Here is a 24,785-nt window from a genome sequence, read left to right as displayed (position 1 = left end):
AGCATGTTGGAGAGTCGTAGCAGCACGTGTCGAATGCTCAAGAAATAAATACAGCTTTGACAGCTGTAATACCATGGAATTAGTGTGAGAGTTAACCTCCTACTCTCTCGCTGTCTCTCATTCGCTCCCTCTCCCTCTCTGTTTCCCGATCCCTTTCTCTCTTCCCCTCATGCTCCTCATGTTCGAAGTAATTAGATGGAGTCGTTGTGAGGTAGAGAAACCCAGTGAAGGGCAGGGATGAAAACACACAAAAACGTTTAGTGACGGTGGTGTAGCGTCAGCTGGAACATGATGTCATGGGCGATAAATCTGCCGTTGACCACTTGGGTGATGGATTGAGAGATGGGAGGGGAGGAGAGGGAGGCAGGAATGGATTGAAGGGGAGAAAATGATGCAGTGGGAGGAAGTTATTAGCAAGTCACAAAATTAGAAGGGAAAAGGAAAGAAGAGAGATATGAAGAAGAAGTGGGGGTGTGGGATGGTGTGGACGGTAAAGTGGAGGAAGAGGACCAAGTAGCGAGTGAGCGACATAGACGGAGAGAGAGAGAGATGGAGCGAATGATTATGAGTGGAAACGTTTGTCTCTCAATCAGGATATGGACTCCCATAAATAACATGCTCTCTCAGTCAGCAGCATGATGTCACCATATTCACACACTCTTTCTCTCTCACACACACACACACACGTACGTATTACAAGGCGGAAATGGTGGTGGGAGGAGCAGATGTAGCAGCACTGTTGCTATCATAGAAAAACACAATCAGAAATTTTCTCAAACTCAAAGTAAACAAACTCAGTTGCACAATATTTTCCCGAATTCTGTGTTTTATTTCTTGTGGTCTTATCCTACACTACCAGAGGCACTTGTACTTTGCTCATTGGTATTCTTGTTGTGCACGCTCTTGGTATTTACTGTGTAAGGCAGCCTTTTAATGACATTGTATTGCTTTGGTGAGGACTCTGCTATACTTTAGGATTAAAATGAGATAGAGAAGAGCACACACTGAGAGAAGGATGAAGAATGAATCAGGGAAAATAGAGAGAGACTATTAAAGACGCAGGCAGAGACGAAAAGAGATTAAGACAAATTGTGAAAGAAAATAAGTCCCATTTGGACCATGAATGTGATCAATCTTCAGGTTATCAATGCATGAGAGGTTTTACTCTATATGTACTGTGAGTGATTTTATCACCACAGGAATAGAATAATGGAGAATGAACAGAGACATGCAGAGCAGTCATGAGTAATGTGTTTAGCTTGATTTGAAAATCCACTTTTTAACTGTGTCTATGTTTGCAGATATACCATGAGGATTATTTTTGACCAAATGGTTGGGGTTTAGGAAATCATCATGATTAGGGTTCAAATATCTCTGTTACTTGAGTTATGAACGCATTCAAGTTACATACGTAGCTGTGTTTGTTGAACTTAACTATCCACCCCTGACTTTCTTACTATGCAGACCGTGTCAGTCATTATTCTATTGCACCTGACTTGCTCCTTTCTTACCATTATAATTACAATGGCTACTAGAGGTCGACACCTGTCAAGAGACCTAAATATGGGTCGTAATGAGCTGCTTTCACAGTCAACCTATGTTGTTGTTTTTCTGATAAGGCCGGGCTACTATCCATACTGACATGACCAAAAGACATTCAGGGCTCTTGTATTGTGCATGCTGGCTCACTAACATGGTTTACAGGGACACCTAATGAAATGGAGCCATTGTTAAGGTTATTGGTCATACCTGTGCTTTTCCTGCTTTGACAAGTCAAAATGTCTGCTGTGAAAAGGAGAAACCCACCTTGAGTGAATTTTGGTTGGGTCTTGGTTTCTGGGAACCAAGTGGATTTACTGTATTAGGACCCCTAATGTGTTTGACTAATGCATGCTGGAATAGTAAAATTCATAGATATGTGGATGGTCTACTTTAAAATAACATAATACATAGGCATGTATTGTCTATTTTGGCATTCTCTCGACCCCATTTACTGGAGTTTAATTGTGCTTTTATGTCATTGCTTCGAGGGCAGCTGTAAGTAATTATACCCTGACCCTGTAATTGCACAGGCTAATTTTTGCATTTAACTTTTAAATAATGATTCATTCATGGCTTGTTTAAACTGTAATTTTCTAATTAGTTTAATGAGATATAAAACCAATGTTGTGTAAAAGACATGTTTTTTGTGAAGCTAGTGCGAGGCTAAACATTACTGCTAACAGGGGCAACGAGATGTTAAATGTATATAATATAGTAGATCTGGTCTTCTTGACAATGCAGTGTCAAATAATGTGATCTGATTACTCAAAGATGGACAATCAGCAAACACTGATGTTGTACCTTGTCACAATGAGACTATACTGCCGATGGTTTTGCTGTAACATATTGTATTTTCTATGAACTTTTGTTCTGCTGGCAGTGCAATCTAATACTAATAAAAAAAAAATCTTATTGATCCTTGAAGGGATTTTTCTCTCCTCCTCGACCACAGGGAGGTTCAGGGTCAGCGGAGCAACACAACATGTCTGGTACTAGTTGACATTCAGCATCTTGCTGAAGGACAGCAGGGAAATACTAAACACAGAGGCTAAAACTTGCAAATATTCAGCAAATTCATGTTGACCTCCTTTTGCTATTGGTTTGTACTGGTGGTAATGTTAGCATAGAATTTTTCCCTGAGACTAAAGCAATGCTTTACTGTTTCATTTGGCTATGAGGGATTATGTGTGTATATGTGCCTTAGTAATATACCATAAAATAACTGAATAACTGCATCTTATCAACATTCACCTCTCTGACTCCATGTTTCCCACGCTTACCCATTCTTGTTTCCTCATCTGTCATCTGCTCTGTATTCTCTCGTGTCTTTCCCCATATCTGTCTTGTGTCTTTTCCACCCACACCATATCTCCCCTGTCCCCCTCTAAACATCTCATCATCTATTTCTTCTGGCAATCAAAAATCAAATTCGCATTCAAGGAAACTTAATTGGCATGACCTCTGAGTCTCACTCCCTTTCCTCTCTGCTGGTTTATAGCTTTCAATTATTTTCGTTTTCCTCTGTTGTTTCAAGAGATGTTTCATTAAGGGCCTGTCATTTCAGCTGCAACAGCTTCCATCTCTGAGTTTTTCTTTATTTGAATCAACATGACTCACATTAGGAAATCTGAAAGGAAATGGCACATTGAGTGAAAAAAAAGTTTCTCTTGTTGCTGAGGACATGATGTAACACTGGTGTATATATACTTTAAATCACATGTACCACCATTTGTCATATAAATATCTGGTTGATTTATTTATTAGTTTTCTGTTGGGTTTGTTTTACATATTTATTTTCCCGAACCTTATGTTCACATATTGTTTTGATAAAGAGTAACAGCTGCAATAAAACAGATTTTAAAAAAAAGATTATTTCTGAATTCACAATCAAACTGTTTGGCTCTGATTTTTTAATCGTTAAATGATTATTTGAATAAAAGCCCAACATTTATTTTACATAAAGTGACAATAACAGCTTTCCTGATATTAATCAACACAACAAAGGGCAGTTCTCCATGAATGTGTTCCATCTAATGCTGTTTCTGTCCTCTACTTTTCGAATGAGCTCCTGCCATGTTTGCTCCTCCGTCTCATCTCGCTCCACCCAGTCTCAACCTTTGTCTGTCTTTCCGTCTCTCTTCCACTTTCCATACCTCCTCCTTCCAGACATCGACTCCTGCGTGTGTGGAGCTTGTATCTATTTGTTTGACTCAGTCTGCGGATGTTTTCTATCATTGTTTTTTCATTGTCTTTGTTCGGCAACGCACTGCTGTCATTAATTATGAAATCTCAAGTGGATTTCCTATACAATCCGAGTACACACAAAGACAGTGTGTGCCTTCCTCTGTGTGTGTATTTGTACAAACTGAGTCAGTACAGAGAAACAGAAGGGGGATGAACTCTCTTGTTAGGTCTGACTGCGTGTGTGCATGAATGTATTGCTCTGTGTGTGTGTGTGTGTGTGTGTGTGTGTGTGTGTGTGTGTGTGTGTGTGTGTGTGTGAGAGAGTGTGAGTGTGAGTGTGTGTGTGTGTGTGTGTGTGTGTGTGTGTGTGTGTGTGCGCTTTCATCCAAGCAGGGCATACCCCAGGGAATCCTGTCAATCAAACTGGCTGGCAATTTGTCAGAGAAACAAGGCTCTTTCCAAGACAGGCAGATGCATATATGTGTCTCTGTCTGTGTATAGGGGTGTGTGTATATATATGTGTGTGTCTGCAAATGTCCATACCATTAATACTGCTGCTATTATATGGTTATACATTTGCCTTAAGATGTCTTGGCATATACAGGCATTTTTACAGGATTTTTAAGTGTGTATAGGTGTGTGCATTTGTGTGGTGTGTATGTAGCAGCTGATTCTATGTAGCATGGGAAACAAAAGGCGAGTGATAGACAGTGACAGCTACACTACAGAGTTAACACACACACACACACACACGCACACAATTCCTCCCAAAGACAGAACTGACAGCTCTCTTTCTTCTCTTAATGCTATTCATTCCTTCCTCTATCCATATCTGTTATTCCCTCAAGTGTTCCTCTTTCACATTTTTTCTCTCTTTACTTTGCTTCTTCTCTCTGTCATACTTTCTTTCTGCTCTTCTGAACAGCACAAAAATAAAAATAGATAAGAACGGATCAGTACTCTAAGGCTTTATCTTATATTGACAATAAATACAGTCAAGTTTGTTTGTTTGTTGGAACAAGATTTTCTGTTATTTGTTTCTTTAAGAAATAAGTTAAATAAGGAATATAAAATGCTATCATAGCTACTTGCTGCTTCTGAAACCATGTAAAAGAGCTGTCACAGTTATTATCATACGCTGTATGATAACACTGTTTATTTGTTTAATGGTGAAATCCATCTGACTTTTTCTTTACAGAATTGTTTGGTGCACAGCGTTCATTTTCTCAAGCATACTTAACCACCCAACATCAATTGTTATTCCTCCTGACTTTCATTCACAATCTGTCTGTTTCTGTTTGCCTTCCATCCTTTTTTCTATTTTCTCAATTTCTTCCATTCCTCATCCACTTCTCCTTTTTTTGTTTTTCTTTGCCCTCTTTCACTTACCTTCTGTGCTGCTTTCCCCTAATCCCCAAAGACAACATTTCCATTTCCTAAGACATATGTGCTCTGTTTGTGTGTGTGTGTGCACATTTCTCTATGTGTGTATGTCTGACCCTCGTGACACAGTGATGTGCATCACCGGGGACTTATTGACTTCCTTAGACTCTTTCTTTGGGTCAGCTGACTCGAACAGACGGACTGCATTGGCTAATAAGCCAAGGCCACTCTTCACTAGAAGTCAAGTGACAAATTGACTACCCGGTTCAACACAAACACACAAACCATTTACACACACGTGGTCTAATTTATGGTCATGCATCGTGTGTGAACCCTCAGAAGAGCAGTCACAGCATTGAGTAACCCTTTCCAGCATCTATTTTTCGAAACCTCTGTGCACAAATCATTTTAAACATGCTCATGATTACCAGTGGACCTGAGTGGCTTCTTTGTTTGAACCCTGATTTGTTATGGAGGTAGCCTTGGTAATGTGGCCAAAATATTAGCACCATGCAGCGAGGGATGATGACCTGATTCGGTCAGCTATTGTTTCTCTGTTTGTGAGTGCAGAAAAGTGAATTCCAGCTACGCTCTTGAAGAGGTACATTTCCATTTTCCTGCTGCACCTTTGCCCTCACAGCGAGGAATCAGCTTCTGGAGCTCACACTGGCCCAAATGGCACAGAGCAAGCACAGCTAACATCTGTGTTAGAAACTCACAGTGAAACTTACTGAACTCCACAAGGGGTCAACTAATTCACTATAACAACAACCAAAACCTATTTCAAAAAACAGTTTAAAATTTTTATGCTGCATAAAATCAAGTTAATGCTACTAGCAGTGCAGATTTACAGCCACATTTTATAAAAGCATTATAAAAAGAAGACCACTTGATGAAGAGGTGAAATCATTTAAGCTGAGTAGGGCAGAGTTGAGAGAGGTTGAGTGGAATGTAGTCGAGCATCAGTAGCACCACATGTAGTTCAGTGAGAATACAAGAGGGCAGAAATCATAGATTTAGAGAAGAGCAAAGAAGAGTAGAGTGGAGTATGGGAAAGTTGAGAGGAAGAGAAGAGCATTTACTTTCCTGAGAATAGAGAAAAGAACACTCGGGTTTGACCAGACAGGATAACACGAGGAGAAGCAGAGTAGGCCTCAGCAGACAAGAGGTACAGTTCCAGGAAGAAGAAGAAGAAGAGGAAGAAGAAGATAAAATGCGTACTCACCAAGCTGACTGCGTCTCTGAGCGTAGGCTACCACCACCGCGGCCAGAACCACACAGCACAACGATGTCACAAGGTTTGCCATCTGTAGACACACACACAGCAAAGTCATGGGCGTGAGCGTGTGCTGGAGACAGGAGAGCCGGCGAGTGAGTGCGTGTCCGCCTGTCGTCCTGATTGACTGACAGACCCATAGACGCCTACAACACCATGGAGGAGATGGAGAGATAGCTGCTTCCTGTCCTCTTCTCTGTCTCCTCTCACTATAATAGTCCCTTGAGTGGCCTTTTCTCTCTCCCCTGCTTTTTTCCTTCCTTCTCCTTAAACTCCTATCTTTCAAATGTCAGCTCTTACTTCTCTCACTGTTATCCTTTTGACTGTATAACCTCTCATTTGCTTTCTTTATGTGTATCCCTCTCTCCCTGTCTTTTTCTTTCTGTTCATCAGCCTAATGGGTCCATCCTCTCTGGGATGGGCCATGGCCAGCAGCTCTTAAAGGTATAGTACACCATAAACAAACACACAGCTTTACAGCTCATGTAAAACAACAGCACGTCGCAGGCATCCTGTCGGCTTATTACACTAATTGATGAATATCCTGTTAACAATCCGACAGCGCCCATGGAAATTATGCGAGTTAATATAGTCTTATGTGTGTTGTTGGTTGTATAGGCTGTTTTTCCACCTAAACACTTTTTTGACTATTTTATATGCATAAAGTTAGTGTAAAGACAATGTGTTATATATATGTATATATGTTTTGTTACTGTCAAGCAGGGGTAGTTTGTGTCCACAAAATGGCCATTTGCCAGGTGCCTGGATATTTCCTTAGAAAAAAACATTTGTAAAGTATTCATTTTGTGTGATATTAGAATCAAATTTGAATTTAGACTAGATAAGGCCAAAAGCTGTGATCCCATTGTGTTTTTCAGCTAATAGGCTTAATCATTGGTCATGTGCGGGCTTATTTTTGCATAGACATTTGGGGCAAGACAATAAAAAACAACTTTTATTTCAGTGTGAAAAAAAACTTGTAGCTATAACAGTAACACAAACAGTAATTCTGACTGTTGGAAAATCCTTTAGATTGTAAGCTTTCATAAGAGCCCAAAACCACGATGATCCAAATGATTCAAGAACAGCTTTCAATTTACTATTACTGACTGGGATACACGCTTTAGGATATAACAACATAAACTAAAAATTCAAACTTAAGATATTATAAAAGGTAAGGTACAATAGAGAAATAGATGGAAAAGAGAAAGTTCATTATCTCACTGTCTCTTTCAGAGAGATTTAGTAAATCTTCATGCTCTGTACGAAAAAAAGTTTTTTTTCGCTTTCTTGGCGAGATGTGAAGATTGTGTCCACGTTCAAGTACGAAGCTAAGACTGGGAGCTGAATTGGGGATTAAGTGCCAACCAGCAGTAAACCTACTGTTCAGTGAGACAAGAATCAATCTTTCTCATCGAACTATTGGCAAGCGCATTTCTCAAAATACTAAGCTTTATCTTCAATCTGTAAATGAACAGAAATGTAAAAAAGACAAACAGGTCTAAGGAGCAGTTGTGTGATGCTGATTTTTTTGATGATCTAAGTTTTCGATCTGCAAAGTGTAGCCGCAGGTTGCCCGACACAGTAGGTGAGCAAAGGTTTTCGTTTCGTAGTGAACAGCGATGACAGCAGGCATGGCGCCCAGGTGTTCACCTAGGAATACTTCCCTCATTCAACTCCGCCTAAAGTTTTACATTTCTGCTTTTGTAGGAACATAAAAGATCCTTGTTAATTAGTCAGATTTCACATGTTCCCTATTGAGAAACTGCCTTTTTGCTTTCTCACTTCCACCAAGAGGTGAAAGGTCAGAAGTCAAGGTCAGCTCCGACATAACTACACCACTGGAGCTCGTAGGGATTCACCGTCGTGTTCAAGCACACTTAAGCAGAGAGGACGCCTGCCAAGAAGGGGGCTTGAACCCGGATCCTGCTATTAAAAAGTGACCTCTCTCTTTTCTCTCCGGCTGTTCCTCTGTCTCTTCCCCTCTGTTCAGCGAGGAGAGGCTCTCTTACAGATGAAGGTTTTCTAAGGGTCTGCTCACTGCTGAGAGTGGCAGTGAGTAAGGTGTGTGTGTGTGTGTGTGTGTGTGTGTGTGTGTGTGTGTGTGTGTCTGCGTGTGGAGAACAGAGTGAGCGCTCTAAATAGAGGCAAAGAAAGGGAAGTGAATTTCCTTGTTCTTTTGATACAAGACTCCAGCTGTCACAAACCACTGTCATCTCCTATTACCTCCGAGGTCTTTGTTTAGTTTTTTTCCCTTACTTTCTTCTACACGCTTCAACTTCTTAACTTCTTCTTCTTCTTTCACCACTACTTTCGGCACTCACTCTCTTCAGTACAGCCAGTACATATCCCTTTATTTCCATCCCTTATGTTACATCGCTCGCTCCTTCTGTCTCTCTTTGTTAACCATGAACACTACACTACACTACAACATGTTTAAGCATCTAAGAAAGAAAGAAACAAGGATTGCTGAGCAATGTTCAGGAACATGAAAAAGCTTTTACAGTCCAATTGAAATGTCAAAAGGCAATAAAACAGTCAAAGACATTAAACTACTTGGAAATGTTTTCATGAATGACCAAACTAATGGGGTTTTAAAAAAAATAAGCTTTGACACTTAAAAGAGCTTATTACAGTAGCGAACACATATTTAAATTTATCATTTAGTAAAGAATCTGGGGTTTCAACAAAACATAAATTATGTTTTGGTAAGTCAAAGCAAAACAAAGTAATGAGGGGAAGGTTAAACTCATCACAGATCATTAAGATAATAGCACTGAAGTTACTGCTCATGGAAAAATGTGTATAAATAAACAGGTAAACTGGGTAATGCACTTCCGTCACCATGGCTTCTTCACCAAGCTGTGATATGTGTTTGCAAAGATGCGCGTGTGAGGTCATAGCTTCGTCAGCGTCACGTGGGCAGGCCGAGCAGATTCTTTCTTTTCATCCATTGTAGATGATGCAAACTGTTTCTATAGCTAGCTCTCAGGCTACAAAAGTCTTGCCAAAATTGATCAGGAATCAATAAGGGAATCGATAAACGATTTGACAAGTGAGCACAGATGATAATGGCATTGGTGTCGGAAAAATCATATGGGCGAGTCATTGTGGCTTGTTTCAAGTCATGGGAGCATTGTTGCTGGATGTTGTGCTGTAATATTTGAGTGAACATCAGCACTTCCATGCTCCACCTGTTGAATCCACTTAATATAGTTTACTTATCGTGTGTATCTTATCTCACAGCGTACTTTCATAGTGGCATTGCAAAAACTAGTATTTAGCTTCAAAATAGTACAACTGACGTTTTAACACAGCATCTTAGTTTCATCACATACAATGTTCTTCAGGTTCAACAAACACAAATTCTTGCAGATGCAGAATACTGTAAAATTACTAAGATTGACAATTCCTGGTATGACTAGCTGCTTGCCTTAAAAAGAGCAAGACCTTTTATTTGTGTTTTAAATCCATTAGAAGATGAGGCTTTGTGTGCATGCACCTGTGACTTCAAAAGGACAGAAATAGCAACTGAAAGTTTGCATGCATGCATATGATTGAGCGATAGATTATGTGTGCGCGCCTGTGTGTCTATTAGTACGTGTGAGTGATTGGCAGCTCATATGTATTTCATCTGAGCCGATATTGAGGAGAGTGACAGGGGGTGAAATTAAAATTGCATCCCTTGTCAGAGCATCACAATCCCCATCTCTGCTCTTCAAGTGCTGGTTTGCCCATCAAAATCAAAATGGTGTGTGTGTGTGTCTAAATGCATTTCAGATTCTTTGAGTTCAAACACTCTGGTGTGTATGTGTGCATGCTTGAAACTGTGGGGGTATTTAGCACGTCTATCAGCAAACAATACATTTTTGAAATCTGACAGCTTCAGATCGCTCACATAATGACAGCCCACGGGCGGTTAGCACTGCAATCACAAAAACTCAATACAAACCCTCCTCCCTTTATCCATCCATCCATCCCTCCCCTGACCCTCCCATTTATTCCCTTCTTCTTCTTCTTCTTCCCTTCTTCCATATTTATTTATTCATTTCTTATTGGAGGGGAAAGGGCTGAATAGGCGTGATTCTTTTGGCTGCGTAATTAAAATATATAATTCATCGCGGCGTCAAATGATTTTGCCTCTGCGTCTTTGTGGAGTCCGATTTGGGAACATTTGCATTTAAATTGGAAAGCCAGGAGGGAAATACACTAGGCGGGCCGGTGTGTGTGTGTGCGTGTAAAGATAGAAGGCATCCTTCTCTTAAAAGAAATGCACGTACGTACGTACTCTCTTTTTTTCTTTGGTCTGTTTTTCTCACACAGTGTGAAATGTCCAAAATCACACAGGAACTTTGGTTGGCCAAATTGCACAAGAGAACATCCTGTAATGGAAAACTTGGGAGGTTTGTCCCTTGAAATAACAACTGTGTTATTTCGTTAGGTTCAACCAGTAAATTTCTGCAACCTCTTCTTGCTTATTAATTATAATCCACAAAGACATTACTCAAGTATAGGTCCATACCCTGACAGTTTTAGTCTGTCTTTTCTCCCAAAAACAAGACGGTCCCCCTGTGAGCAAGCTGTCAAAAATAAAATTGTTCATTACAAATGTCTCTGCAGAGAAATAAAGAGAAGCCTCCTCCTGGGGAGTAAATGAATTCTCTGGTTTATAGCACAAGAAAAGTTTACAGCCTTCAGGAATATCAACCACAGATAGAAAATGTACAGGAGAAGCAAGCAATAGATGCCTTGAATTGTTGTTCCTGAAGCCATCGGCAGGAAACTGTGTAAAGAGTTTTGTTCAAAGAAAAATGACACCTGCTCTGACAATATGTTTGCAGCAAAAACAAGTTATTTAACTGTTAAAGGTTAGACAAATCCATCTTATCCAGTAATTCCTTTAGTGTATGCACTGAATTGAGATGTATGGATTGTAAAGACTGTTAAAGAATATATGATGCTGAAAAAGTGGTGCATTGTCCTGCTGGGATGTAAGTGGAGGTCGTGTTTCAAGATGCTAAAACCAGTGTGTCTGGCCTCATGGATCATGTTAAAAGTCTGTAAAATCACACCTTTTTCTGCCTGCTTGCTTTATATACTGACTCACAGCAACACAACTCACCATCTGGAGGAACGAGCTGTGCACATAAACAGGAAAGAGAGCCTCATATAGCAGCCAGGGAGAGAACAAAATAGGCAGCCCACAAAGCACTTCTTCTGGAGTTAGAACATGGAGCCTCCTGAAGGACTAGTCCCTTTAAATCCAAAAGTTTTAAAAAGATGTCACGATCTCAAATGATAGAGAATTGTCAGGAAAACTTGCCTGGGACAAGGAGAAAGTGTGAATAACTAATACTGTCAGGCAGAATATTCTAATTCATCATCATGAAAAGTAAAACCTTGAAACTCGGTGGTAAGGCATCCGGTCCAGGGGGTACACTTGTACATCAAAAGGATCGTCATTGCAGGAATAAGACCCTTGTTCTGTGCACCACTCTATGAACTAACTGACTTACTTTTGACACATTTGTCCTACCTTGAGGCAATGATACGCAATGTATAAGCAACGTAGACCTGCAATTATGTCAGCTGAGCATGAGTTCCCAGTGAGACCTCCACCAAATGAACAAAACAACTATCTACTGGCCAACAAGAGGTCATTTTGTGGTCTTATAAGATGGAGGTTTTGGATATTATATAAAACTCCATCAGTACCACAGTAGGATCAAGAAGTCTGAGGCCTGATGCAATGCAATATGAGTCATCAGTTTTTGCAAAAACTTGTGCAGTCCATGCCAGCTCAAGTTTAGCATGCTGCCATTAAAGCAAAAGGGGGACATATCTACCATCTACTGCTCATGAAAGATCATTTTGTGGTCTTATAAGATAGCAGTTTGAAATAAAAGTTTTGGGTACCAAATAAAACTCCAGAGAAGGGTCAAACGGTCCAAATACCTCTACTCTGCATGTGTTTAGAATGCAATACTTATGTTTTTTACACAAATGATAATACAAGCTTAAAGGATAAGTACCGTTTTTTACAACCTGGACCTTATTTCTGGCAAAACATATGGTCATTTACTCACCCAGATAACTTTGGTGTCATTCGGCGTCGTTCGGACGAAATTAGATCCAGTGTAGCGGCGATATATCCATATAATGGGAGAGACGGGGCAGCGACACACAGCCTCTATATAACGCATTATCTGCCACGAAACTAGTTAATTTCATCAATATTTTGTTATGAAATGCTAGCGCTATTAGCCTCTGAGTCCGGGCTCGTCTATTGTCAACATCCAGGGTCTGTAGGCTGATCTACTACCTCTGACCTGGAAGATGTCGTCTCTGAGCTGCGCGCGCACCCGCGACAGCGCGGCTTGTTTACCTGTAGCTGCTACTGCTAGTTTGACCCCAGATGTTGATAACGGACGAGCCCGGACTCAGAGGCTAATAGCGCTAGCATTTCATAACAAAATATTGATGAAATTAACTAGTTTCGTGGCAGATAATGCGTTATATAGAGGCTGTGTGTCGCTGCCCCGTCTCTCCCATTATATGGATATATCGCCGCTACACTGGATCTAATTTCGTCCGAACGACGCCGAATGACACCAAAGTTATCTGGGTGAGTAAATGACCATATGTTTTGCCAGAAATAAGGTCCAGGTTGTAAAAAACGGTACTTATCCTTTAACAGTTTAAGTGGAAAGTAGAATCTTTGACGTCTTTTCTTTGATGACCTGAGCCATCAGGTTTTGCACAAACTTGTGGAGTCCATGCCAGCTCGAGTCCATTCTTCCCTTAAAGCAAAAGGGGAACATAGCAAATACAACGTATTTTGAAACGCATGTACATTTTTCAAATATTAAACTTTTCTCTCAAACTGATATTGACATGTGTAATGAAAAAAAAATTCTTAGTCTTAGTATTTGGTATGCCCCTAATCATTTCAAAAGATTCAACTTTTCACTAAACCGATAAATCACAATGTCATTTGTACTAAAACAAATAGTATTAAAATCGAAACAAATGTGAAATAGAAATATTTTAACTAATTGTCTCAGACTTTTTGATCCTATTGTATATATATTTTTTACCTGGCTATAAATGAAGTGACAATAGTAGAAGACTCATAGTGTCAATCTCAATGTCATCAAAAAGGAGGTAAAGCTGTGAGGAACAAGACGAAAGATAGTCTTAAGTGTTTTCTTTTTTCTATTGTTAAAAGGTGTCGGTGAGCAACAGTATTCGGGAGTTCCTTTATTCGAATAATGAAAAGTTGTTTTTTTTTCTTTAAGCATAAAATTCAGAGTAGTATTCCTCCTATAACGAGTAAAGGCAGAATTATCATTTATCTAAGCCTTAACAGTGACTGTAAACCAACTGACAGGTGTTTATCCACAAAGGACTGGGGCATTAATTAGCTCAAATGTTAATGGGTTGACGGTGCCTGTGACCCTCGCGGCCATAATAACAGGAAAAATGGATTTATGGCACCTCATCCATCAATAACTGTCTTACAGATGATCCTTTATGACCAAACACACACGTTTTCACGCATACACAAACACATAATCACACAAAACTGTTGCCACTGTAACCTTTAACGTCTTGCTCCCTCTCAGATGATACAACTTCCTCATTCCCATAATGCTTTGCTATACTCGACAACACTAATTCTCTCATCAATCACCCGTGATCGCCACAGATTACCCACAAGCGCTGAGGTGCGGCATTCAGCTTGATAGTGTGTCTGCTGGCATTTTGGGTAACAGCACACACACTCACATGCATACACACTTACTGATGTGCACAGTTGGCATTTGGTGAGGAGTGTTGATAGCTGGACGGCTGTGACCTTTTTCACAGTCGTTCTGGCTATAATTGCTCGCTAAAGACAGCGTCAATCGTGACCCGAGAGGCAGCGGGGGTCACACCCATATACACATGCGCACGTACGCAAACATGCACACTCGTGCATGAGAATGTGGGCACTTGGCCCTGAGTGATAAATTCAGCCATTGATCACATGTGACTGCTCTCAGCTGGCTGAGATATAGAGGACCTGAACGCGTCAGCTACCGTGTATCACGTATTTTCTAGCAGTGCTGCTGCTGCGGTGCTGGTATCTTACCTGTGTCTTGGGGCAGTGCTATGAACTTATCCTGGGCAGACACTCTTTCTAATAATCTATGGGTAGCATTTGTGTACTTAGTGTTAATTAGTATTAAACCTCATATTTTTAAAACACTGGGTTATTAACTCTGTTACAGTATGAGGCTGTATATGAATAACAAACCTAAACACAACTTCAACCCTGATAGATCATTGGGCATCATCATGCATTTGATCTGCGTGAACAACTGCTTATCATGTGTTTTTTTTTTTTTTTTTTCTTCCAATTTGAGCATGACTGTGTGTGTGAGAGTGTTTTTGTCTCCACCCAGCCATCTGGACCTCCTTGTATGTGTAGAAGCAGATTTAGGTGGTTAGAAAGCTCTGGAAAAACACAGTGTTACCTCCAGCCCCCTCACCTCTGAACTCCATAAGTGTATCAAAGCTAAGAAAACAGAGCACTTTGTGTGTCTATGCGTGTGTGTGTGTGTGTGCGTGTGTGTGTGTACACGCTTGTGTCTGTGTGTGATTGAGCATGTGTGTGTCAGCATTCTTACGGCCTATAAGGCTTTGAATGATGGGTGTAGACTCCCCTTTGTGAACAGGGAGCCTCCAGGAGCTGCTCAGCTTGTGTGTGTGTGTGTGTGTGTGTGTGTGTGTGTGTGTGTGTGTGTGTGTGTGTGTGTGTGTGTGTGTGTGTGCGTGCGTGTGCGTGATGGAGAGTGTGATGTACGGGCTGTGATGTTCTGAACAGAGGTGTTTTTACAGAGAGTTAATCAGAACCAGAGTTGAGGCCTTTCCCACAGTGGATGAAACACATGCACGCACGCACGCACGCAAAGTCACTTCCCTACTTTTCATTAATACTACTGACCCGCGATTAACTGCATCAATTTCTTTGTGACAGTGCTATTGGTAAACACAAAGTAACATCAAAAGTACATGTTGGTACCAGATATCATTGCTGTGTATTTTCAGAATTATCTGGTGGTTAGGGATGCAACTAATGATAATTTTCATGACCAATCAATCTCACTCAAAATTATTAACACATCTTCTACAAAAAATAAAAAAGTCAAATTACTTTCTTTGGCTGACCAATAGTTAATGATTGTATAGAACTCCCAACGAAAAAAAAAAATGATTCAAGTTTTACATTTAAGAAGACGAAGCCAGTCAATGTTTGGCATTTTTGATTAAATAAATGAACGACAATTAACACTGACTGTAAATAAATATATATTTATCAAATACCATGAACAAGAATATGTTTTACCTTAACCTCACCCTAATATGAGATGTGATGATTTATTGATCAATGAACATAAGCAGCCTTTCATTTATTATACTTTAATCGGTTAGATAAGAACTAAAGAAAAACTAGTTACAATTTAGCATTGCATTTATATAAATATTTCATAAACTGTATTAGGGGTCGACCAATATGACTTTCAGGGCCGATACCAATTCTGATTATTAGAAATCAAGGAGACTGAAAACCAATATTTGGGACTTAAACTCATTTGCAGTAAAAACAAAACTATGTGTCAAAATTTCAAACAACCAGTGATGGAATGAAAGTTTGATTTTATCAAGTACGGTTCTTAAGTACAATTTTCAGGTACTTTACTTGAGGATTTCTATTTTCTGCAACTTTAAACTTCCTCTCCACCACATTTAATTGAGACATTTAGTTACTATATGCAGATTCTGATTATTCAGTGTTTTTGAGCTATTAATTGTGATGTGTTCCCAATCAGGTAGTGTTGAGGGCGGGGCACTGTGTGAGAGGATGTTGCATCAGAGCCAAGTAGTAAAGTTTTTAATTTGTTTAATTTATCAGCAATCTGACAAAAATCCACAATACCGATTTTCAGAAAAATGCTGAATATCAACCCTTTAATCGGCAAGGGTCTGTTTAATCTTTTTTTATGCCAGCAGTGACTAATGTAGCTTCTGGATGCTAGTTACAATTAGAGATGAGGAGCCTGCTATAGGGCTTCCGTTGGCTTCCGTTCTCCCCCCCACACTCTTTTTTTTTTTTTTCATTTTCAAACATCTTCAGTCACAGTCGACGCTGACTCAAGTGACATCACTTGAGGCAATGTCTCACACTTCACACAGATCCCTCTGGAGCCATAACAGGCTTCACACAGCTTTTTTTGCTTTCTTCACATATGCAGTAGTATTCACCCAGACTTGTTCACACACTTTGATGTGAAATATCGGTGGAGTTCCTCTTTCAGCGAGCGTCATGGGTGCCTGACTGACAAGTTACACATTATCTCAGGGAATAAAGATCATCATAAATTGAATTTACATACCATAGAGAAGAATGACTGTATTATGTATTTAATTCACAATTAATTCACAAGATAGCTCCATTACATCTCTATTAATTCCATTTCCACCCTAAGGTGAAATGCTCTGTGGTAAAAGAATTACAATCCATTTACCAATGTGGAATCATAATTCATCTCAGTGATACAATACCGATATTTGACATCCACACAAGCTTCAGTGAGAAGCTGAATTAAGAGCTCTGCGTGCCAAGTTCAAGCATTCCTTATTGCCAGTGAGATGATGGGGTTTTGTCTTCCAAAACCAGTTGATGTTATATTGGGGATAATTGCCTATTCCTCAGACCAGTGTGCAGGCCGGCCTCTTAATGACATACTGAAGCATTTCTTCCTTTTATAATTAAAAGAGAGAAGTGTGAAGTATCCAAAAGGTTCCACGGGGTCCAACAGGCTCCTGGCTCTCACTGAAGGAGATTTAACCCCTAGTCTTAGAAGACATTTTTGCATGATTTTCAGTGCAAGTGACGAGATCAAATACAGCCTCACTGGTTAGCACTGAGGCCTTACAGTAAAGGAAACTGAGATTTGGGATTCAGCTGGTGAAAAGGAGCATTTCAAATTCAAGAAACTACCCAGTATATATTATTATATTTGTACTGTCTGATTATCTTCTGTCCAAAGGGATCTTTCTGCAACATAGCTCATGAATGCAATGCTTTTTAGATCTTTGGAAATGCAATACTTTTTATGATCATTTTGAGAAGATGACAGCAGAGTAATCAAAACAACAAACAATGAGAAGATAAAGTAATCTTGACAACAAATAAGTGAATCGGGGCCCAGAGGCCCAGAAATTGATTTACTACCCCAATTCCCAAAAAGTCAGGATGCTATGTAACATATAAATGAAACAGAATAAGCAAAATATATAATTTAAAACAATGCAAAGACGATGTATTTCATTGGTTTTTGTAAATATATGCTTATTATGAGCCAGCAATATGTTTCAATTAAGTTGGGACAAGGACAAAAAAACTGGGAAAGGTGGGGAATGTTCAAAAACACCTGTTTGGAACATTCCACAGGTAAACAGGTTCACTGGTAACAGGTGATAGTATCATGATTGGGTATGAAAGGGGCATCCTCGAAAGGCTCAGTCGCTCACAAGCAGAGATGGGGTGAGGTTCACCACTATATGAAACACATGATTGTATAAAGGATATTAGTACATAGGCTCTACAACCATTTGAGAAACCATTGCCGGTAAACTGATTCTGCATTTTATTTTACACATCACAAACTTTGTTGAATGAGAGTTTTCAGTGATGTAAGTATACTTTATTTGTAGTTAATGAACAACTTTGCCAGTGTGCTTTTGCGTAATTATCACAGTAAAATCAATTAACCCATGTCCAAACATTTTGCTGCATCCATGTGTGAAACATTCGTCCATCAATGCCTTCTCATAAATGCAGAGGATGTTTCAAGATTCAAATATGAAATAATTCAGAAGAGAGAAAAAAGGGGATTTTTGTTCTGTTTTATACTGCCTGACCTTTCATCATCTCTTCAATTTTGCATGCGAGAATTCTTATCGTTAATTCAGGACTCGCTTAAAAAGTGAGGTGAGACTTTATCCTACGTTTGTCTCCAATGTATTCACACTGCAGCATCTTTTCAAAATGGAATATCTGCTCTTGCTTTGTTCTGCCAAACTAGAGGCTATTGATCTCTCAGACATAAGCGGCAGTTGTGATCAATGCCTCAAAATGGTGAGAGAATGTGAGTGACAAACAGAGAGGAAGACTGGAAAGGAAGAAGCCTATGAGAGACAGAAGGGACAGCTGGAATGAGAAAATAGATAGAAAAGAAAGGCTGAGCAAGGAATACATGAAAAGCAAGAAAGAGAGAAATTTTCCGTCCGTCTTATTGCAGTGATGTGTGTGTGAATGTGTGTGTGTGTGTTTGTGTGTGAATGCAAGCCTGGAGTGTTTCCCTGCATGTGTTGGAAACTAAAAAGAGTATGTTTACTCAACCTGTTTGCCAAGCCTCTTTGGTAAATATAGAGGATACAGTAGCAGCATAGACCGGACTTACACACATTCAAACACACACGTTACATACACAATCATGCACACATACACCACACAAACACTATGTGTTCAAGTGTCCACTGGTCTTTGCCACAGGACGCTATTTGTAGAGTGGATTTCCTACGGCCTTCGTGTAGGTCTATTAGATGGGTGGCCTTTCACACACATGTACACATAAACTGTATACACACCCACCCACCCACACACACACACACACACACACACACACACACATATATATGCAAGTCTGCCAGACACACACAAGAACACACATGCATGCATATTGAAGTAAACACAATATAGGTGTTGGATAAAATGCACACAAATCCCTGATCACTCTTCTGCAGTAAACACTGCTCATGCACAAGCACACACACATGCATTTACGCATACCTTAGGTACACACACAGCCTACGTGCACTGTAAGCTGGGTGGCCTTAGAACCTCAGTAACCAGATAAACACACTAACTATATTGGAGCATTCACTGACATACAGTTAAGTGTCTGTTGCTTCTTTCTGAGCAAATACAAGACACTGAAATAGACTATGAGCGTGTGTGTGTGTGTTTAAGGACAGCTGCATCCTTGCCCCAGTAGGTTGATACAAAAACACACAAGAAAATGCGAGTAGTGAATCTTGTGCTTGTTTATATTCTGCAATTACTTAACAAAATCTATAAATATTTGATACAGAGATCGAATTGAATATAATGTATTTAAATATAGCTCGACTTGCTTCCTTACAGAGTGGTCAGTAGGCTAGGCAGATCTCTATAGCTAGTGTTTAATATTTAGAGCATAATTAACTTACAAGCATATTGTTCAGGGAAAGGGCAATGTAACACAAAATGACAACAAAAACAAAAAAAACAATACTATTTTGTGGTGTCAAACTTAGCTTGGAACGAACAAAAAGTCAACAGATACCTAAAGTTTGTAAGGTACAGTGTTTTGGGGGGACACTTGCTGGAATAATTAAACATTAAGGCTCAGACTAGTATATAAACTGACATCAAATAACTAGTGGCAACAAATTTCTGCTGCTGAGTCATCTCACATTGCCTATGCCTCTGCCAAAAAGATGCACAAATCCCAAAGTTGTAGTGTGTATTTGTCATTCAAAAAGGGAAACTACTGTGGATATACAAACAGTTGTTATAATTTTCACACCAGTCTCACAAATTTAGCCACCTCTAATCGAGAACATGTCTAAAAAAGCTGCAAATGGCACTGGCAAAGAGGCAGAGGTGGAAAAAAAATGGGTAACCTGGGCTAAATGGCTGAACACATGGATACAAAAAGGGACAGGCTCAAAGCACTTTCCTTTCTTTTTCTTTTTGTATTTCTCTTCTCATGGACCGATTCGCTTAGATGAATAGCCAATCACAGTGACTTTTCTCACTGACAAACTCTTCCGCCAATTCTACTTGTTCAAGGGCCAACTAGTGCCAAAGGGGAGGGACTGTGCGTAGGGCCATGGACATTCACCGAAAGTCATGACTTGTGTGTGTCAGGGCCTTTATTCCTAAACTAAATATAAAAAAGATCTCTCCTTATCATTGGGGAATCCAATAAATGTGATTATAAATGTAAAATTACTTTTATTTTCGTGTATTCAAATCAAAATCCCATTATTTGTACTTAATCTAGATTAGCACCTCAGAATATAATGAGTGCACTCCATGTACCTAAAACCTGCTGAGCACTCAGGACATCATTTTACATCACAGTCGTGTGCTTAGTAGGCCCAGGAAGAGTCATCTATTGCTGAACAGCACTATTCTGGAGGACTACACTTACTCATCGCTGACTTAACACTGATGTCATTATCTTAGATCACCCTGTGTCTCTGTCTCTGTGTGTGTATGCGTGTGTGTGTGTGTGTGTGTGTGTGTGTGTGTGTGTGTGTGTCATGGAGAGCGAGAGAGTCATTCATTATCTCAGTTAACTCTCTGTTCACCCCAGGCCCTATAGGAACACATTCTGTCAGCCATTCTCTAACTCTCGGTCTCTCCCGGTGATGCTTTAATTCAACATTTTAGCTTGCGCTGTCCGTCCCTTTCTGCCTAGATCTGTGTCTGTCACCTTCCTTTTTCCACCTGCTGCCTATCTGTCATCCTCTCCACCTTGTCACTGCCCTTCTCTATTCACCTTCCTCACATGCTTTCCCCGCTGTCATTCACCGTCTTTCTTTCCAGTTCGCTCCTTCTTTTCTCCCTCTACCTCTCTTTAGATATCTTTTCTCTCCCCCTCGCTCCCTCTCTTGTGTCCTCCAGTAAACGCTGATGACAGCATTTCCTATTTTCACACAGCAGAGAGCCCCTGAACTTCCCGGAGGAATTGCTATGGCGATGATACACCAATGAGTAAGCAGCAGGGATGGTGACACCATGTGAATGTAAATCTATTTCAGTGTATAAAGCAATAGCCCATTTGTCTTCATATAGACTGGTTTAGCTAGGACGACGGCAAATACGAGCCTTAGTATTGTTGTAAACGAGCCAAAATTCAAAGTAGGTATTTTGTTTAAGCCCCATAAAGAAATTGATTACTTAGATTTTTAAAGACAAATGGAGCTTTTGTGAATGGAAATATGACAATGGAAGAAGTAGGAGAAATGACTAATGGCTCCTTCTACCACAACAAACTGCATCAAAGATGCCCTTGAGCAAGGCATTGAACCTCCGTATGCTCCAGTAGAGCTGCCCTCTGACCAACAACAGAAAGCTGTATCCATGAGGCAGATCCTTCCTGTTAAAATGCATAGCAGTATGGATGTGAACCAGAGCTGAAAGATACATACAGCCTCAGTCAACATAAGCTGAATAAATAAAGGTTAATATACAGTATATACATAGAGTGTGTATATATACTGTATATATATATATAGTTTTTTTAATGTTTTTTTTTATTTCAATCAGCCTGAGGTGACCAATGTGAGTAATCCTTTGAATTCATATTATTTTGCTGTAATTGGCTCTACCTGCACAACTCCTGATCATAGCAAGTGAAACATTTATTTATTTATTGTGAGTGCTGGGTAAGTGGCTGAGTAATTTCAAATAAGTGGCTATTTGAGTGGTTAGAGATTAATACCAATGAAAAGGTCGAAACAAACAAAATGCTGCTGAGTAAATATGAAAAGGAACAAAACATCACCCTAAATCACTTCCATGGGTAACAGAACTGATTGAAGCCTTGTGTGTGTGCGTATCCATGCGTAGGTGAGCACTTGTGTGTGTGCTGTCCTAAGTAAATGCTTGACTCATCAAGGTCTTGACAGAACTATTAGCATCCTCTTCCCATTTGTACCCTCCCACACACACATGCACACACTCCTTTGCTCCTGCCCTTTCATTGTTTATTAGCGATGCAATCTGTTACAAAGGTTTGGCCGAACATCAGCGCCGCTTGGCCCCAACGCGCACACCTTGCATCCACCCCAACTGCATCCAAATGACCTGCTGTGGGGGAAATATCGAATCAGCGATGTTTCGGAGGCTGCGGTCACGCCCGTCAGAAGGAAATAAATGCCAGAACATAACACCAGAGAGAGAAGGTGAGGAGGAAGAGAAAACTATTATGGAAAAAATGAAGACAGAGATGAAGTTGGACAAAAAGAAAATGAGGAAAAAAAGACTGCAAAAACATGACGAGGAATGAGGACGGTATGAAGAATTGTTTAGACAACAGGAGCATGAGGAGTAGGAGGGAGAAGAACTGAGCGACTGAATGGAAGAATAACAGCAAGATAGAAAGTAAAGCGAAAAGAGAACGACATGAAAAATCCCATCTCCACACATGCTGCTGTGAATGCATTCACACATACACAGCGGACGAAACATCTTCACAAGTGCTGCTGCATGCACAAACACACATGGATGACCAAACACACCCGGATAAATGCCTGTGTGCAGTTTATGTAACTGTGTTTGTCTACCGATTATGTTATCATGAACACATTTAAGACTCTTATGCAACAGCACTTAGATATTCAACATTCAAAATCATTTTTCTCACACGGGATTTGGGAACTGTGGTCTCCCGCGTAGCTCAGCCAAATATCTAACCACCCAAGCTGAAAGAAGTCCCTAAACTACGCTGACTGGAAGGATAAACTTTAAGTGTATGAAATACACTTGAACCCTGAATAGTGATCATAGCAGTGGTATTTTATCTTTGCAGAGCAGGAGTTTTAACATCTGTGGGTGGGTAGTATTCACATGAAAATGTCAAAACAAAAAATGAAAAATATATTGTTGGGATCCTGAGGGTTTATTATTTCTTTTCCACATCTCATTTCCAAACAAGTGCTAACTTTCACCCATCAGTGGGAGACATTTAATGACTCTGGAACTGAGCCAGCCTGATGATTTGAGTAGTTGACTGACAGAAAAACATGGGTGTAACTCAAGGAAGTGGAAACTTTAAATACTGGAGAAAGAGCTGGTATCGCTTAAGCTAAAGGCCAATAACTGCTTCTTTCGTCACCTTCTCAAACCATCTTATTGGTTTTAAATATAGATGTATTCTTTTTTGGAATAACCAAGCCTATTTGAATACAAATAAGTATTTGATGTGATTTATGATGGATAATACTCATGCAGGATTTGGTGTCAATGAAATTATGATTGTGCAAAATATAACTCATTAGAGATCCATAATCAAGCTAACTGGTAAACTCTCCAGGGTTTTTGGTGTAACTGACAACTGTGGAGCTTAACCCTAAACCCCTAACCATGGATTAACACAAGCACAGCAACAAATGCTTACTCCAAGAAAAATGTATGTATTGTTTTGTTTTGTTTCTTTTTTCACAATGTGAACATGTCCAATTGGCTGTAAATTTTAAATAAAATGTTGATCCAATCAACTTGCAAGCTGGGTTTATAACCAAGTATGGCCTGGTTTGCTCATGAGAAAGAGAAGCAAACATCAGGTGGCGCGTGTAAAAATGGAGCACCAGGGTTCCTTTGGGAATGATTAGTTCATATGAGCCGTCCATAGGTTGCCCTTTCCATTAAATACTCCCCACTGGTGTCTGCACACAGTTAGCTTCAATACAGGTTCAATGGGGCTTATTTTCCTCTGTAGAAATAAACCATTTGGTGCCATTTATCCTGTAAATGACAGAAAACAACTTCCACTGACTGGAAAATTACACACGCTTGGTGATCCATCACAGCAAACAATACAAATGTTTGCCCTTGTCTCATTTCTTAGTTTCCCTTAGATTCCCTTGTGACCAGGTCGAGTGATTTCCTGGTCCACAAGATGATTCATGCTCTCTGATTGGGTGAGCAAAGCCAGAGGGTGGGTATTTCAAAGATTATTTGACTTAATAAAGTTTTTCACTTAAATATGAAATCCTTAATTGCTGTAATTGCCTTCCTCGCTCCTTCCTGTCAATCAGGTTACACTCAGGAACATTTCTTCCAGCAAATAATCCATCCAAAACACACTGCTTCACCAATGTAATTATCATCTGCCTGCTTGTATTAAGGTCTATGTTGGCTGCGGCGGCAGTTAATTAGGGATAGACACGACAAAGTTGGTATTTAATTAAAACAATAATAATTAAAAGATTAAATGTAGCCAATAAATCTATAAGGACAAATCCGGCACACAGCAAAATGACTGAGCAAATGGAATACAGGCGTCCGCACAAGTAAATAAGCTGAAGCTTTACATGGCACCAGTGCTGCGCTTACCATCTGCTCAATTCAGTAAACCATCCGAGACAACAAACCTGCAAATTGGGCTTTAAAAATGGCATGAAAACAAACACAAACAACATTCCAGTTTATGAAAGATTAGGAAATTCTTTAGGAGGAAAGGAAATGTAAAAGGATGAATAACGAGAGAACAAAAGTAATCTTGCCATGTTGTTA

General features: G+C 39.8%; 1 protein-coding gene across 2 annotated transcripts in view; it reads right to left on the bottom strand.

Moving 5' to 3' along the window:
* cntfr (ciliary neurotrophic factor receptor) overlaps positions 1-24,785 on the bottom strand; it is a 239,937-nt gene that overhangs the window by 135,188 nt on the left and 79,964 nt on the right. For both annotated transcript variants that reach the window (XM_084382630.1, XM_084382629.1), the window contains one exon: positions 6,335-6,416. In XM_084382630.1, the coding sequence (XP_084238756.1) occupies positions 6,335-6,416 (82 nt within the window). The remainder of the gene's footprint in view (positions 1-6,334; positions 6,417-24,785) is intronic.

This window comes from Pagrus pagrus (genome assembly GCF_965226575.1).
Source record: "Pagrus pagrus genome assembly, chromosome: 19".
Classification (NCBI taxonomy): Eukaryota; Metazoa; Chordata; class Actinopteri; order Spariformes; family Sparidae; genus Pagrus; species Pagrus pagrus.
Note: the sequence above shows the minus strand (reverse complement) of the source record. Positions and strands in the feature narration are given on the sequence as shown.